The sequence below is a fragment of the Mobula hypostoma genome, chromosome 6 (assembly GCF_963921235.1).
Source record: "Mobula hypostoma chromosome 6, sMobHyp1.1, whole genome shotgun sequence".
In the NCBI taxonomy this organism is placed as follows: domain Eukaryota; kingdom Metazoa; phylum Chordata; class Chondrichthyes; order Myliobatiformes; family Myliobatidae; genus Mobula; species Mobula hypostoma.
The window spans coordinates 90,865,051-90,883,195 of NC_086102.1; the positions used below are offsets into that span (position 1 = coordinate 90,865,051).

At 41.4% G+C, this 18,145-nt stretch overlaps 1 protein-coding gene across 4 annotated transcripts in view; it reads right to left on the reverse strand.

The window, feature by feature from the left end:
• Positions 1-18,145, reverse strand: part of dgkh (diacylglycerol kinase, eta) — a 502,553-nt gene that overhangs the window by 76,594 nt on the left and 407,814 nt on the right. For all 4 annotated transcript variants that reach the window (XM_063051189.1, XM_063051190.1, XM_063051191.1 and 1 more), the window contains 2 exons: positions 14,098-14,211; positions 3,293-3,427 (listed from right to left, as the gene is read on the reverse strand). In XM_063051189.1, the coding sequence (XP_062907259.1) occupies positions 3,293-3,427; positions 14,098-14,211 (249 nt within the window). The remainder of the gene's footprint in view (positions 1-3,292; positions 3,428-14,097; positions 14,212-18,145) is intronic.

Consider the following 18,145-nt stretch of genomic DNA (forward strand, 5'->3'; position numbering starts at 1 on the left):
CTTACCACCCTGACAAAAATTCCACTGTGTGATTCCCGCAAGTTTGCAACCAGTTTAGCACATGCCTAGAAGATGATGATAAGGCCCACCTGAACATTTGGTATACAATGACAACCAATGGGCCACTTCATCAGATGCTTGTGTTTTGTAACTATTCACCATAAAATTATTTTTTCTGTCCTAACTCATGGGATGAACTTATCTTGAGTTCCACAATCCTGCCCTGTCCCAAAATTCTCTAACTTTATCATTTTCAAGTATTTGTCTCATTGGAAAGATTATAGAATCTGTGTTCAGCACTCCTTTTAGCTAGAAATTCCAGTTCTTAATGACTCATGGCATTAAAAATAATCCATCTTCCTTTCCTCTCTGATCCTTTGTGATCTCTGGTTATCCATCCAGCTGCCAGTGCAAACAAGTCACTTTTAATATAGGAACGCCTTTTATAATGCTTAATATTTTGATCAAATCCCTTCCTGATCTTTCTGGATCAGAAGTTCTAATTCTCTCATCTTTTCACCATACAGAAGTCCCTTTCCCTGGCACCACTCTTATAAATGTATCATGAGGTGCATACTCTCACTTATATTAAAAGCACAGGTCGAGAATCTCTCTTCTGCCACTCTGTGACTCATAGCTCCCAAGATCTGGCATGTTCTGAATAATAATTAGTGTAGATCTAGCACAGTAGATTGGTACAGAACTTAGTAATAACCTGTACTAATTTAATTAACCTACTATGCAACTTTTACCATCTCAGCTAATAGCATTTCTGATTTATGAAAACTCCATGTTACAGGCAATTCTCACTAGTACCTGTACACGACCTGAGTATCCATATTTAAAAGAACAGTTTTCCGATCAGAGGAAAAAGATTACGAGCAATTTCTGTGGTCTGGATTTTCTATGGTCTGGCACCAGTCATGTCCCAAGGGTGCCAGACTAGAAAGTTTCAACCTGCTCCGTGTAAATCTGCTTTTGTGTAATTATATCTTCCTACCATGGATAATTGATATAGTTATTGAAGAAAGTGCAAAAATGGGTCTATCTGTCAATCGCAAAAAGACAGAATGTATGGTGATATCCAAAAAGGAGAATCCTATCTGCAGGCTGAAAATAAACGAGCAAGACATAAAACAAGTACAGAATTTTTGCTACTTCGGAAGCTGGGTGACATCAGATGGCAGGTGCGACATGGACATCAAAAGAAGAATAGGGATGGCAAAAGACACCTTTATAAGAATGAAGAGTATACTGACCAACACTAAACTAGGCATGACAACCCGCCTCAGAGTACTGAAATGTTATGTTTATCCAGTTATGTTATATGGATCAGAATGTTGGACAATACCTAGTAACATAAGGAAATGAATTGAAGCAGCAGAGATGTGGTTTTTGAGGAGGATGCAAAGAATATCATGGACAAAATGAATATCTAATGAGGATGTCATGAACAGAGCAAGCACAAAAAGAGAAATAATGTATCAGATCATGAAAAGGCAACGTAACTTCATTGGACATGTGATTTGGAAAGAGGAGGTAGAATGAACGGCAATTATGGGAAAAATTGAAGGGAAGAGAGCAAAAGGAAGGCAAAGACAAATGATGATGGAGACAGCAGCCAGAGAACTGGAAATGAATACCAATGAATTGATCCACTTGACCCGAACAGGAGTGTGTGGGCCATGGCAGTCAAAGCTCAATCTGGGCATGGCACCTGATGATGATGGAGACCATGGTGGAGCCATCCGCCCACATTAGTGAACAAGAAACAGGAACATGTGTAGCTAATTGGTCCCATAAGCCTGTCCATCATTCAAAATAATCATGGCTCATCTGCTCTAAGTGTCAACTCCTCCTCTGTTCGAGTTTCCCATAGCCCCCAATTTTCTGATCTTTCAACCATTTATCTATCTCCTCTTTAAATACTCTGAACTCTAGCCTCCATGCCCCTCTGGATTAAGAAACTCGCCACCCTTTGCAAGTCCTGTACACCTTGGTTTTATATGTCAGCCCCATTTCTTTGTAACTCATTCGAGACACGTGTATTTGTGGAAACATCTCAACAACCACTCTGTTATAATCCTGTAGGATCTTAAAAATTCCAGTAAGATCACCCTATTCTTCTAAATGCCAACAAGTACATATTCATCTTTAATACTGCTGGGGATTGGATATTTCTCTTATCTTCTTGACTGCAGGTCACAAGCTGAATGTAAACTAATTCTTGTCTAGTTGATTCTAGTTTACCATCTCCAAGCTTCTGTTCCTTATCAATTTATCAAAGGGAAATCTATTATTGCACTAAATACAGTGAATTCCAGTTATTTGGGACACATTGGGACCAGTTCATTTTGGCCCAAATAAGTGGCTGCCCCAATTAGCCGAAGTTTCATGGAATAGATTTAAAGGTATAAAGGCAAACTACCAATTAACTGAGTAACAAATTATGTTTTTGAATGAAATACAGAACAAATTTGAATACTACTAATAGCATTACAGTATCACAAAACTGTGCATTAGCTCCTAATAGGTATCAATGGAGGAATTCATCCGGTGTGTGCTGCTGTGTTCTTCTGATTGACTGTAAATGAATAAAGTCAGTGCAGACACCCAATGCAGATAATGGACTGACTTCATACAATGCTTTAGATGATTGCATCCTCCAAATCTTCATTTTCATTGTAACATTCAAGATGATTAAATTGTTGAAGTAGTGAAATTATTTCATTTTCACTTCCCACTGTTTCTGATATCTTCAAGCACGAATGCTTAAAACCATGGAGAGCAAAACAGTTTCGAATTGTCTTACTGCTTATTTCTCACCAATTATCAATGACAAAAAGCTCTGCTTTTTGAACACACACACATGCAACTGACACTATTTTAAAACTGATTGCTGTAAGCAAAGTGTATCTAATGGCCACGTAAGTGCATGCGACTGACACTAATTTGAAATTGTTTGGCAACAGATTCCTGCCCCAGTAAGCAGAACAGTGTCCCAAATAAACAGCTGTGCTGATTAACCAGCGGTCCAATTTACCAGAATCTACTATATATGAATCATATAAAATCAAAGCCAAAACATTTGACTTTGATAGGAATTGTTTTGCCCTGAATGCATCATTCCAACTGTCCACAAGCTGCTGCCACAAATTTCACCTGAAAACTCTATGGGTAACATCACAAGTCAAATGGCAGACTATAAAACATCTTCAACTCTGTATCCTGCAGTGTATAATTAGATGCAAAATGATATCTAGTGATTAAGAATTTTATTTTGTATACTTACTCGGTCTCTTGTCAACATCTGTGCTCTATTTTTGTGCACGATTTTGATAACTCCAGGTGGTTGGATCCACGCCTCTCCATCTACCTGTACTGGCACACCTTCATCTCCCAGAATGGTGATCTTCACAGACCGACACTGCAGAGGGTGAGGGCAATTTAACCTCAGTGTTTATAAACAACTGGATAAGAACTTTAATCAAGCACAACAGCAACCACTATATAACATGCACTTATGAAGAGAAGAAGACAATCAAGAATAATCAGCTTTAATACTGAAGCTCATAAATCCTGATGAGAAAAAGGCTTTTAGTCTTAGATTCACAGATGTTTTACAGATTAATTTTACGTGAAGCCCACAAGAAAGTTTTGGTTCTGTCAGGAGTGTGTAAAAATTAATCTTCCCCAGAAGAAGCTTAACCTCAAGATATTCTGGCTTCAAATTATATTTGAGGCATTGAACTGCTACTTCCCTTTGGGAAAAAGACTGATTACAATAATTGAGCTTTGAAAAGAGAAACTGGAATTATTCAGTAGGCCAGGCAGCATCAGTCGAGTGAAAGAGTTCATGTTTCAAGTCAAAGACATTTACTATATTTTATGATTGCTGACACTTGTAAGGAAAAGCAGTTAAATTCAGTGTGGCAGAGAACTAAAAGTTGCAATAATTATGAACGTCGCAATGAGGAAGATTCTGGATAACTTGTGTATTTGGCTGGATCCTATTGTGATTATAGTTCAGGGTTTCTGAACTTGAGGAACACTGAGAAGATTGAAAAGTCTCCGGAATATATAAGCCAGGGGATGTTTACAACACAGAGATTAGTGAAAAAAAAACAGCAAAAGAAAAAGAGAAACAGTATAAGGAATTCTGGAATAAGCTAATTGGACAGAAGTGCTGAGTGTTAAAACTACTGCAATAATGTCAGATAAGCATAATACTGCATAGGTACAGGCTCTTGTCCATGCACCCACTTGCCCCTCTACAGATCATATCCTCCTCAATCCCGCCCAGTCTATGCATCTATCCAAATGTTTTTTGCATTCAAGGGCAAGCAGCTACCAATGGGAGACACTGTAAAGAAAAGAAATAAGGGATTCTGTAGTCAGTGGAATATTCAAGCACACAGAGAGATGCACTAGGAACTGCTGATAATGCTTAACCACATTGCCCCATGAAGAAACAAAGAATTTAGAATAGAAAGCGGCCAGGTTATAATGAGGAGCTCTCATGCAGTATAAGACCACAAAACCAAAAGATATAGGAGCAGAATTAGGCCATTTGGCCCATTGAGTCTGCTCTGCCATTTCATCATGGCTGATCCATTTTTCCTCTCAGTCCCAATCTCCTGCCTCCCCCCCTACCATATAGACAATAGACAATAGGTACAGGAGTAGGCCAATCAGCCCTTCGAGCCAGCACCGCTATTCACTGTGATCGTGGCTGATCATCTACAATCAGTATCCAGTTCCTGCCTTATCCCCATAACCTTTGATTCCACTATCTTTAAGAGCTCTATCCGTCTCTTTCTTGAAAGCATCCAGAGACTTGGCCTCCACAGCCTTCTGGGGCAGAGCATTCCATATATCCACCACTCTCTGGGTGAAAAAGTTTTTCCTCAACTCCATTCTAAATGACCTACCTCTTATTCTTAAACTGTAGCCTCTGGTTCTGGACTCACCCATCAGCGGGAACATGCTTCCTGCCTGCAGCGTGTCCAATCCCTTAATAATCTTATATGTTTCAATAAGATCCCCTCTCATCCTTCTAAATTCCAGTGTATACAAGCCCAGTCGCTCCGACCTTTCAACATATGACAGTCCCGCCATCCCGGGAATTAACCTTGTGAACCTACGCTGCACTCCCTCAATAGCAATAATGTCCTTCCTCAAATTTGGAGTCCAAAACTGCACCCAATACTCCAGGTGTGGTCTCACCAGGGCCCTGTACAGCTGCAGAAGGACCTCTTTGCTCCTATACTCAATTCCCCTGTGCATTCACTGCCTGCTGTACCTGCATGCTTGCTTTCAGTGACTGATGTACAAGAACACCTAGATCTCGTTGTACTTCCCCTTTTCCTAACTTGACTCCATTTAGATAATAATCTGCCTTCCTGTTCTTACCACCATAGCGGATAACCTCACATTTATCCACATTAAACTGCATCTGCCATGCAACCGCCCACTCACCCAGCCTGTCCAAGTCACCCTGCATTCTCATAACATCCTCCTCACATTTCACACTGCCACCCAGCTTTGTGTCATCTGCAAATTTGCTAATGTTACTTTTAATCCCTTCATCTAAATCATTTATATTGTAAACAGCTGCGGTCCCAGCACTGAACCCTGCGGTACCTCATTGGTCACAGCCTGCCATTCCGAAAGGGACCCGTTAATCGCTACTCTTTGTTTCCTGTCAGCCAGCCAATTTTCAATCCATGTCAGTACTCTGCCCCCAATACCATGTGCCCTAATTTTGCCCACTAATCTCCTATGTGGGACTTTATCAAAGGCTTTCTGAAAGTCCAGGTACACTACATCCACTGGCTCTCCCTTGTCCATTTTCATACTTACATCCTCAAAAAATTCCAGAAGATTAGTCAAGCACAATTTCCCCTTTGTAAATCCATCTTGACTCGGACCAATCCTGTTACTGCTATCCAAATGTGCCGTAATTTCATTTTTTATAATTGACTCCAGCATCTTTCCCGCCACTGACATCAGGCTAACTGGTCTATAATTCCCTGTTTTCTCTCTCCCTCTTTCTTGAAAAGTGGGACAACATTAGCCACCCTCCAATCCACAAGAACTGACCCTTAATCTATAGAACATTGGAAAATGATTACCAATGTGTCCACAATTTCTAAAGCCATCTCCTTAAGTACCCTGGGATACAGACTATCAGGTCCTGGGGACTTATCATCCTGCAGACCCAACAGTCTATCCAACACCATTTCCTGCCTAATATAAATTTCATTCAGTTCATTCATTACTCTAGGTCCTTTGGCCACTATCATATCTGGGAGATTGTTTGTATCTTCCCTAGTGAAGACAGATCCAAAGTACCTGTTCAACTTGTCTGCCATTTCCTTGTTCCCCATAATAAATTCACCTGTTTCTGTCTTCAAGGGCCCAGTTTTGGTCTTAACTATTTTTTTTTCCTTTTCACATACCTAAAGAAGCTTTTACTATCCTCCTTTATATTCTTGGCTAGTTTACCTTCGTACCTCATTTTTTCTCCGCGTATTGCCTTTTTAGTTATCTTCTGTTGCTCTTTAAAAGAGTCCCAATCCTCCGGCTTCCCACTCATCTTTGCTATGTTATACTTCTTCTCTTTTATTTTTATACTGTCCTTTACTTCCCTTGTCAGCCACGGCCTCCCCTTACTCCCCTTAGGATCTTTCTTCCTCTTTGGAATGAACTGATCCTGCATCTTCTGCATTATTCCCAGTGTGACGAAAGACCAAGTTATCAGACGATTGATGCTGATGAGAGAGATAAGAGAGACAAAAGGGAGAAGCGTTCAAAACGTTAATGAGAGACGAGAGAGATTAACGAAAAGAGACACAGTTCCGAGTATTGACAGAACGGTTGCTTTGAACCTGAACTGTTTGAAGTTTGATGGACAGGCGATACCCCAGCAAGGGGATAAAAGGAACAGGTTCGCTAAGGTAAGACAGACACCACGAGATCACGAGATAACGAGATCCTGGAAGTGCGGCGTGCCCCCACAAGTTGGTGGGAGTTTGGAGGTCTGGTAGCGGGACCGACCATACACGCACAGGGTGAAAAGGTATGATCGGCGGGAACCTGGTGTGTGTGTCCACCCTTGCCCGGGTGTTGGGTTCACCGCGGAAGAACGATCATATCCGGAATGGAGGGGTCACAGTCGGTGACCTCTGAAGACAGTAAAAGGGCTCGCCCGAAAGCTAACTGCGAAGAATGAAGGTCTGTGTGAATCAGAATTTGCATATTAGCTCTCTCTCTCTCTCTCCAACGGCACAACAGTGATTACTGCGAACTGTACTCAGCTGAACTGAACTCTGCGTCACTTGAGAATGATCATTTTACCCCTAGACTGCGATAGAGCTTGATTGATTCCTATTATCCTAGTTCTGTGTACATGTGTGTTTTATCATTGCTAACCAGTTGCATTTATATCCTTATGATTAGAGTACTGTGTTACTTATTTCTTTAATAAAACTTTCTTAGTTCCAGTAATCCAGACTCCAACTAAGCGGTCCATTTCTGCTGGTTTGGCAACCCAGTTACAGGGTACGTAACACCAGAAATACCTACCATTGTTGTTCCACTGTCATCCCTGCTAGGGTATTGTCCCATTGAACTTTGGCCAGCTCCTCACTCATAGCTGCATAGTTCCCTTTGTTCAACTGTAATACTGACACTTTCCATTTTCCCTTCTCCCTCTCAATTTGTAGATTAAAACATATCATATTATGGTCACTACCTCCTAATGGCTCCTTTATCTCGACGTCCCTGATCAAATCCGGTTCATTGCACAACACTAAATCTAGAATTGTGTTCTCTCTGGTAGGCTCCAGTACAAGCTGTTCTAAGAATCCATCTCGGAGGGACTCCACAAACTCCCTTTCTTGGGGTCCAGTACCAACCTGATCCTTCCAGTCTACCTGCATGTTGAAATCCCCCATAACAACTGTAGCATTACCTTTGCGACATGCCAATTTTAACTCCTGATGCCCTGACCAATCAAGAATCATTCAACCTCTGCCTTAAATATACATAAAGACTTGGCCTCCGCAGCTGCCTGTGACAATAAATTCCACAGATTTACCATTCTCTGGCTAAAGAAATTCCTTCTCATCTCCATTCTAAAAGGATACCCCTCTACTTTGAGGCTGTTTCCTCTGGTCTTAGACACTCGTGCCATGGGAAACATCCTCTCTACATCCACTCTATCAAGGCCTTTCACTATTCAAGAGGTTTCAATTAGGTCAACTCTCATTCTTCTAATTTCCGGTGAATATGGGCCTAGAGCCATCAAACGCTCTTCACATGACAAGTTATTGAAACTTGCAATCATTTTTGTGAACCTCCTTTGAACCCTCTCCAGTTTCAGCATATTATTTCTAAGGTAAGGGGCCCAAAACTACACAATACTCCAAGTGATACCTCATCAGTGCTTTATAAAGCCTCAACATTACATCCTCGCTCTTACATTCTAGTCCTCTTGAAATGAATGCTAACATCACATTTGCCTTCCTCACCACAGACTCAACCTGCAAACTAACCTTTAGAGAATCCTGCACAAGGACTCCCAAGTCCTTTTGCGCATCAGTTTTTTGTATTTTCTCTCCATTTAGAAAATAGTCGACCCTTTCATTTCTTCTACCAAAGTGTATGACCATACACTTCCCGACACTGTCTTTCATCTGCAGCTTCTTTGTTCATACTCTTAATCTGTCTAGGTCCTTCTGTGGTTTCTCTACTTCTTCAACATACCTGTCCCTTCACCTATCCTTGTATCATCTGCAAACTTTAAACAAAGCCATCAATTCCATCATCCAAATCATTGACGTATAACGTAAAAAGAATGTCCCAAAACAGACCCCTGTTGAACACCACTAGTCACTGGCAGCCAACCAGAAAATGCCCCCTTTATTCCCACTCTTTGCCTCCTGCCAATCAGCTACTGCTATTTCCCTGCTAGAATTTTTCCTGTAATACCATGGGCTCATAGCTTGTTAAGCAGCCTCATGTGTGGGACCTTGTCAAGGGCCTTCTGAAACTCCAAGTACACGACATCAACCGATTCCCCTCTGTCTATCCTGCTTGTTATTTCTTCAAAGAATTCCAACACATTTGCCAGGCAAGATTTTCTCTCCAGGAAACCATGCTGTCTACAGACTATTTTATCATGTACCTCCAAGTACCCCAAAACCACATCCTTAACAGTCAACTCCAACATTTTCCCAACCACTGAAGTCAAGCTATCTGGCCTATAATTTCCTTTCTTTGGCCTCTCTCCTTTCCTGAAGAGTGGAGTGACATTTGCAATTTTTCAGTCTTCTGGAAGCATTCCAGAATCTAGTGATTCTTGAAAGATCATTACTGATGCTTGCACAATCTCTTCAGCCACCACTTTCAGAACCCTGTGGTGTACACCAACTGGCCCAGGTAATTAATCTACCTTCAGAATTTTCAGCTACCCAAGAGCCTTCTCTCAAGTAATAGTAATTTCATACATTTCATCAGCCCTGACACATGGAACTTCGACAATACTGCCTTCCACAGTGAAGATTGATGGAAAATACTTATTCAGTTCAACTGCCATTCCGTTGTGATTATTTATTTAGCAATACAGCACGGAATTGGCCCTTCTGGCCCTTTGACCCCACCAAACCCCACAACCCCGATGAACCCTAACCTAATCACAGGACGATTTACAATGACCAATCAACCCACTCATTACACCTTTAGACTGTGGGAGGAAACTGGAGCACGCGAGGAAACCCCACACATTACACAAATAAACACATTATACACATTACACAAACCCACACAATGCATACATTACACAAACCCACACATATACATATTACACAAACCCACACGTTATAAACATTACACAAACCCACACATTGTACACATTACACACACACATTATACACATTACACAAACACACACATTATACACATTACACAAACACACACATTATACATATTACACAAACCCACACAATACACACATTACACAAACCCACACGTTATAAACATTAACAAACCCACACATATACATATTACACAAACACACACATTATACATATTACACAAACCCACACAATACACACATTACACAAACCCACACATATACATACTACACAAACCCACACAATACACACATTACACAAACCCACACGTTATAAACATTAACAAACCCACACATATACATATTACACAAACCTACACAATATACACATGGTTAGAATTCTTACACTCCTTACAGAATGATGTTAGAATTGAACTTCAGACTCCAAAACACCCTGAGTTCTTATAGTGTTGTGCTAACTACACTACACTACTGTAGAGCAGCGGGGCTGAATAGCTTGCTTCTGTGTATATTACACATACACTATAAGTCATAATTCATGTTTATCTTAAAGAGGAATGCATTGCTATGAGATTTAAATTGAGCCTGATTATATTTAAGGATCTACAGAGACTGATTTTAATGTTACTTTCAATGTCACAAGCTCAGCAGTGGATAAATTATAAATACCAAGCAAATGGGAGGGTGGAAAGGCTCAGATTACTTGACACTTGAATAATTCTGACGAGGAGAACCTTTGCTGAAAAAGGATGGGATCAATGACTTGGAAAAAAAATGAACAAACACGGAAAGGAAACAGAAAGAGCAAAATTTGAGACAGGGAATGTAGGAAAGAGAATGGGTAAAAATAGATCAGAGAAGTAGAATAAAATGAACAATGAATAGAGGGAAGGGTGGGAGTTCAGCATTCAAGACAAGTCAGGGAAATGATAATAGCAAAGCACAAATCTAGGGAAGTGTACAGATACTTTTCAGCAGTAGGGACTGGAAATCTGGTGAGGATTGATGGGAAGATGACTGCTGCTAAATACAGAGAGATTTTGGATAAAAACTTGCTAGCCTCTGCCAGAGAGCTTTAACTGGGGAGGAAGCTCATCTTTCAGCAGGAAAACGACCCAAAGCACACTGCCAGAGCAACCATGGAGTGGCTTCAAATGTAGAAAATTGATGTCCTTGAATGGCCCAGTCAGAGACCCAACCTTAACTCAATCAAAGATCTCTGGCAAGTCCTCAAGATTGCTGTCAACTGCTGCTCCCCAACTAACCTGGCACAGCTTGAGTAATTTTGCTAGGAGGAGTGGGCAAATTTTGCTCCATCACATAGTACAAAGCTAAGAGAAACTTATCCAAAAAGAGTACTGGCTGTAATAGCTGCAAGAGGTGGTTCAGCTAAATACTGAGCAAAGGAGGGATGAATACTTTTGAACTACCTACATTTCAGTTTTTGAATTTTTAATTTGTCATGCTTTACAATTTACAACTAAAAATTCTCAGTTAAATTCATCAAAATCCCTGGTTGTAATACTCATTTATGTGAAGAAAGGATTTGGGGGCTGAATACTTTTACAAGACACTATAACCTTCAAAATGCCCTCTTGCAATCACTACGGCACATCTTAAGTATCACTACACTATAATATCTTATCCGTCTATGGTATAATTTTATGTGTAATTTATATCTTCTGTGTTGTCCCTACCTTCGTGCCTAAGATGCTGCTGCAAATAGCTTTTAAAACTACTGTACCTCACTGGCCTCGTGCACATGACAATAAATTTCCACTTGAGATGAGGCGGAAGCTCAAAACCAGGAGGTGGAGAGGTGAGCTTGTCACCAGCTGGGCTGGAGCTAACCTGATGCTTATGTTGTTTACACCTAGTGGAAGCAGAAGTGACCCTGCATCTAACCAGTATTCCATCTCAAAGGTAGAGTTCACAAAGATAATAATTGACTGATGTCAGAAGGGACAATTTTATTTGGGACCACCAGCATAGATTGGTTGGAAACACATAATTTCAATATATGTGGACATTTTCAACTGAATAAAAAAGGCAAATTCTTCTGCCTTGCCTTTATATTTGGTGATCACTTAGTAAAGGGATTAATTTTAAATCAAAATACAAAAAGCCCACTGTAACATCTTAATACAAAGTCGGTCAGAAGTCTCTGTTAAATGATGATGTTGAGCTGTTGTTGCACTAGTTTAAAAAAAAAGTGGGAACTGCCATTCTTCAACCTTTGCAACAGTGGGTAACCCATCACAACAGCAATCAGAACCAAATCCAGAGGAAATAGAAACATTCTTGATTCTACAATTGTTAAGTCACCTGGACCAGATGGACTACGCCCAAGGGTTGTGTAAAGAGGTAGCTGAAGAGATTGTGGAGACATTAGTAATGATCTTTCAAGAATCAATTGATCCTGGCATGGCTCTGGAGGAATTGAAAATTGCAAATGCCACTCCACTCTTCAAGAAGAGAAAGAGGCAGAAGAAAGGAAATTATAGGCCAGTTAGTCTGACCTCAGTGGTTGAAAAAATGTTGGAATCAATTGTTAAGGATGTGGTTTTGGGGTATTTGTAAGCAGAAGATAAAATAAACTGTAGTCAGCATGGTTTCCTTAAGGGAAAATCTTGCCTAGCAAATCTGTTGGAATTCTTTGAAGAAATAACAAGCAGATAGACAAAGGAGAATTGGTGGATGCTGTGTACTTGGATTTTCAGAAGGTCCTTGACAAGGTCCCACACATGAGGCTGGTTAACAAGCTACAAGCCCATGAAATTGCAGGAAAGATTCTAGCATGGATAAAGCAGTGGCTAATTGGCAGGAGACAAAGAGTGGGAATAAAGGAGCCTTTTCTGGTTGACTGTCGGTGACTAGCGGTGTTCCACAGGGGTTTGTGTTGGGACTGCTTCTTTATGTTCTATACGTCAACGACTTGGTTAACACAATCGAATGTTGAAAGGCATTGATAGAGTGGATGTAGAGAGGATGTTTCTTAAAGTGCAGGAGTCTAAGACTATAGAAAGCAGCCTTAGAATAGAGGGGGGTCCTTTTAGAACGGAGATGATGAGGAATTTCTTTAGCCAAAGAGTGGTGAGTCTGTAGAATATGTTGCCAGAGGCAGCAGTGGAGGTCATATCATTGGGTATATTTAAGGCAGAAGTTAGTAGATACTTAATTAGTCAGGGCATGAAGGGATATGGGGAGAAGGCCGGAATTGGGGCTGAGAGAGTAATGGATCGCCCACGATGAAATGGTGGAGCAGACTCGATGGGTCAAATGGCCTAATTCTGCTCTTACATCATATGGTCTGACAGTCAAAAAGGTAATGAAATGATCTTATCAGTATCTGTAACAGTAATATAAATGTGTCCAAGGTGTTACATTTCCATTGCAGAAAGCAAGTGGAACAATTCATGTTACAAAAAGGACCCAGTGCTTTTCCAGCGTATCTGATGAATAAACTCTTCTTAGGCTTCCAGCTGCGTACAAGTATCAATTATAACCGATGTTTCGATGACAAACTCTGCAATGATGAAAATGGCAGAGTTTGTCATCGAAACATTGGTTATAATTGGTACTTATACCCAGCTGGTAGCCGAGAAGAGTTTATAAATTCATCTTACATATTAGATCAAACTGGCAGGGACGTTTATGATAAGAATCACATGAAGTGATTCGACAGGCAAGCTAAACCAGGTGAGGGTAGCTGGTGGCCTCGTACCCTGGTGAGATAGGGACATGCCCCTCCTAGAATGTGAATGAGATCGACAGTGAGATACAACGGCCAGGAAGGTGGTACTGTAACGTTCCGTGGAGTGCAAAGGGCATGACAAGGCACAGAAGACATCATGATCATCCTCTGCACTGGGAAAGCCCAGTCTGTGATGCTTGTTCGTACCACTGGAGCCGGATCTCTGAAGTTGAGAGAGTGGAACTGCCCCAGCGCAATGGCTTTCCACTTTAAAAACTCTCCCATATGGGTTTCCTGTCATCATCAGACACGGTGGACAACCACCACAATAAGGTTTAAGAAAGAACTGAGGTCAATGTGAACTGGGCCGAGAGACCTGAACAAGAAGCCCATGTTTCCATAATTCCATGCAAAGTTTCTAAATATACAGTCTTTACATCACTAAACAGCAGATAAATCATATTATTTGGAAATTATCAAACAATTATTTTGAAATACCCAGGCATCTTCAAACAAATGAACCTACCTGAGCTATTCTGTGATGTTGAAGTTTGATGACTCTTGATACTGCCATCTGCATACTTCCAAATACAGCAACAACTTCCAAGATCTTGTCATCAAATGAGGGAGCACCAAAAATCTAAAAAGATACAGAATACACAACTCTGAGAAAGTTGGAAGAGCCGGTAACCAAATACAAAAGTAATTACATATTTTACTGATAGAATAGCCTTTTGATTAAGAATGTAAGGTTACCAAGAAAAATTATTCTCCAATTTCAACAACACGTTGGGAATTTGTTCTTGGAGAGCAAGCCCAGTTTTGTGCTTCAAAACTATTTATTGTCCATTTGAGTGAAGCTCTGAATGTCAGGGTAAAGTCACTGGAACTATCCTTACACATCATCAGAGACCAAAAAAAGGATGATGGTAAGGTTGCTGGAGGAGCAAAAGAGAGTCTAAACTCTAAAATAAAAACAGGAATGGCTGGAGGCACTCAGCAGGTCAGGTAGCATTTGTGGAGAAAGAATCGAAGCTAATGCTTCAAGTCAATGACCTTTCAGAAAATGATCCTTTTCATATATGCTGCTTGACTTGCACCATTTACTGTTTCCATTTCAGATATCTAGGATTTGCAGATGTATTCTTTTTAGATTTCAGTCCTGAAGTTCTCAGTTATATATTAGTTTATCAGTAAAAGCAATTTCCAGATTCAGAAGTTTTTATGACAACATAATATTTCAAAGGGTAAATAATTCAAAAGTAACAGGACAATAATGTCAAAAGAGAAGATAACAACTCTAACATCATAATAGATGGGAAGAAGAAAATAACGTCTGATGGTTTTATATGACTGAACGATGCAAGTGAAGCTTTTCGTCTATGTTTCAAACTTACGTAGGTGTCAAATGAAGTGATAGACTTACCTAGTGAGGAAAGCAGGGAAAGTGATAGATTCCCTGCTGTCATTTATTTTAAGCTTACAAATTCTGTTCAGCTTCCAGGAATAATACTCAGGTAGCACCAGAAAGATAGATAAATGCAGAATTGTGTGCCATGGGCAAGAAACTTTGGACATAGCCTCAGCAGCCTAGGCTCCAGCTCCCTGGTGCCCAACGTGGAGAGAAGCAGTAGTGAGCCCACAAGGAGTGGAAAGGGACAGGAAATCAGGGAGGCAAAGAAGACTTATCTAATGAGTTCAATGTGGAAAGTGACAAGAATCTTGGTAGAAGACATGTTTTAAAGTTTTGAACTTCAAGATTCAAGATTGTTTACTGTCGTTTCCAGTAAAGGAGAACAAAATAATTGTTACTCTGGATCTGATGCAGCACAAAAAAACACAAACAACAGGAATTCTGCAGATGCTGGAAATTCAAGCAACACACATCAAAGTTGCTGGTGAACGCAGCAGGCCAGGCAGCATCTCTGGGAAGAGGTACAGTCGACGTTTCAGGCCGAGATCCTTCGTCAGGACTAACTGAAGGAAGAGTGAGTAAGAGATTTGAAAGTGGGAGGGGGAGGGGGAGATCGGAAATGATAGGAGAAGACAGGAGGGGGAGGGATGGAGCCAAGAGCTGGACTGTTCATTGGCAAAAGGAATATGAGAGGATCATGGGACAGCAGGCCTAGGGAGAAAGACAAAGGGCGAGGGGGAACCCAGAGGATGGGCAAGGGGTATAGTCAGAGGGAGAAAAAGGAGAGTGAGAGAAAGAATGTGTGTATAAAAATAAATAACGGATGGGGTACGAGGGGGAGGTGGGGCATTAGCGGAAGTTAGGGAAGTCGATGTTCATGCCCGGTGCTCCCGATGTGGCCTTCTATATATTGGCGAGACCCAACGCAGACTGGGAGACCGCTTTGCTGAACACCTACGCTCTGTCCGTCAGAGAAAGCAGGATCTCCCAGTAGCCACACATTTTAAGTCCACATCCCACTCCCATTCTGACATGTCTATCCATGGCCTCCTCTACTGTAAAGATGAAGCCACACTCAGGTTGGAGGAACAACACCTTATATTCCGTCTGGGTAGCTTCCAACCTGATGGCATGAACATGGACTTCTCTAACTTCCGCTAATGCCCCACCTCCCCCTTGTACCCCATCCGTTATTTATTTTTATACACACATTCTTTCTCTCACTCTCCTTTTTCTCCCTCTGTCCCTCTGACCATCCTCTGGGTTCCCCCCCCACCCGTCTTTCTTCCCGGACCTCCTGTCCCATGATCCTCTCATATCCCCTTGCAAATCACCTGTCCAGCTCTTGGCTCTATCCCTCCCCCTCCTGTCTTCTCCTATCATTTTGGATCTCCCCCTCCCCCTCCCACTTTCAAATCCCTTACTCACTCTTCCTTCAGTTAGTCCTGACGAAGGGTCTCGGCCTGAAACGTTGACTGTACCTCTTCCTAGAGATGCTGCCTGGCCTGCTGCGTTCACCAGCAACTTTGATGTGTGTTACAAAAAAACACAGTAAGATAAAGAACATAATTAAAAACACAATAAATATAAAGACATAAAATAGCTTTCATACATTGACTGATTATATGTACATGAAGTCACGCCAGGTACAGGAGCATCTGTACATAAGATGACTCTGACGGGAAATTATAAAGTAGTGGCGGTGGGGTGGATTATTGGTGAAGGTGTTGATCAGCCTTTCTACCTGGGGAAAGAAACTGTTTTTCAGTCTGGTGGTCTGGCATGGATGCTATGTAGTTTCTTCCCTGATGGGAGTGGGACAAACAGTCCATGAGCAGGGTGGTGGTGTCCTTCATGCTCTCACTTGCTTTTTTCTGGTACTTTTCTGTATATATATCCTTGATGGTGGGTAAACTGGTGCCGCTGATATGTAGGGCGGTTTTGTGGAGCAATCCTGTCTGCCACAGTGCAGTTTCCGTATTATGCAGTGATGAGGCATGTTAGGATGCTCCCTACTGTGCATCTGTAGAAGGCTGTGAGTATAGATGTGAATGGTCCAGCTCCCTTCAGCCTCCTCAGAAAGTAGAGGTGTTGGTGAGCTTTCTTCATTGTCTAGGATGTGTTCTGGAACCAAGAGAGTTTTTGCAAGATTTACACTCCCAAGAATTTGAAACTACTTGTAGTTTTCATTGCTGTGCCAGAGATGTAAAGAGGGGTGTGAGTGCTGTGTGTTTTCCTGAAATCGATAATCATTTGCTTTGACTTGCTGACATTGAGGAAGAGATTATTTGATTGGCTTCAGGCCTCGGGCTCTTCCACATCCTCTCTGTATCCCACCTCATCATTGTTGGCGATGAGCCCCACAACTGTCATGTCATTGGTGAACTTGACAACATGATTATTTGACTGCTTGGCCGTGAAGTATCGTGTGAGCAGAGTGTGCTGCAGTCGGCTGAGAGCACAGTTCCAGGGGACATCCGTGTTGAGGATGACTTGAGAATGACACTATCACAATGAATAAAGGGAATTACACAGGCATGAGGTGGGAGCTTGCCCAGGAGGATTGGAGGAGGATACTGGCAAGGATGACAGCACAGCAGAGGGAGTGGAGGTTTCTGGGAATAGTTCACAAGGCACAGGATAGATATATCCTACAGAAGAAAAAGTTCTCAAATGGCAGGGGTAGGCAACCGTGACTGACAAGCACTGCATAAAAGCCAAGGAAAGGGCATATGAGGTAGCAAAAGAGAGGGGGATGCTGGATGATTAGGAAGCTTTTAAAATCCAACAAAAGGCAACTAAAAAAGCTATAAGAAGGGAAAAGATGAAATATGAGGGCAGACTAGCCAATAATATAAAGCAGGATACCAGAAGTTTTTTCAGTTATATGAAGAGTAAAAGGGAGGTAAGAGTTCATATTGGATCACTGGAAAATGATGTTGGTGAGATAGTAATGGGGGCCGGGGGGACAAAGAAAAGGTAGATGAACTTATGGATACTTAGCATTGTCTTCACTGTGGAAGAAACAAGCGATGTGCCAGTGGTCCATGAGTGTCAGGGAACAGCAGTGAGTGCCATTGTTATTACAAAGGAAAAAGTGCCAGAAAACTCAAAGGTCTTACGGTGGTTATGTCACCTGAACCAGATACCTACATCCCAG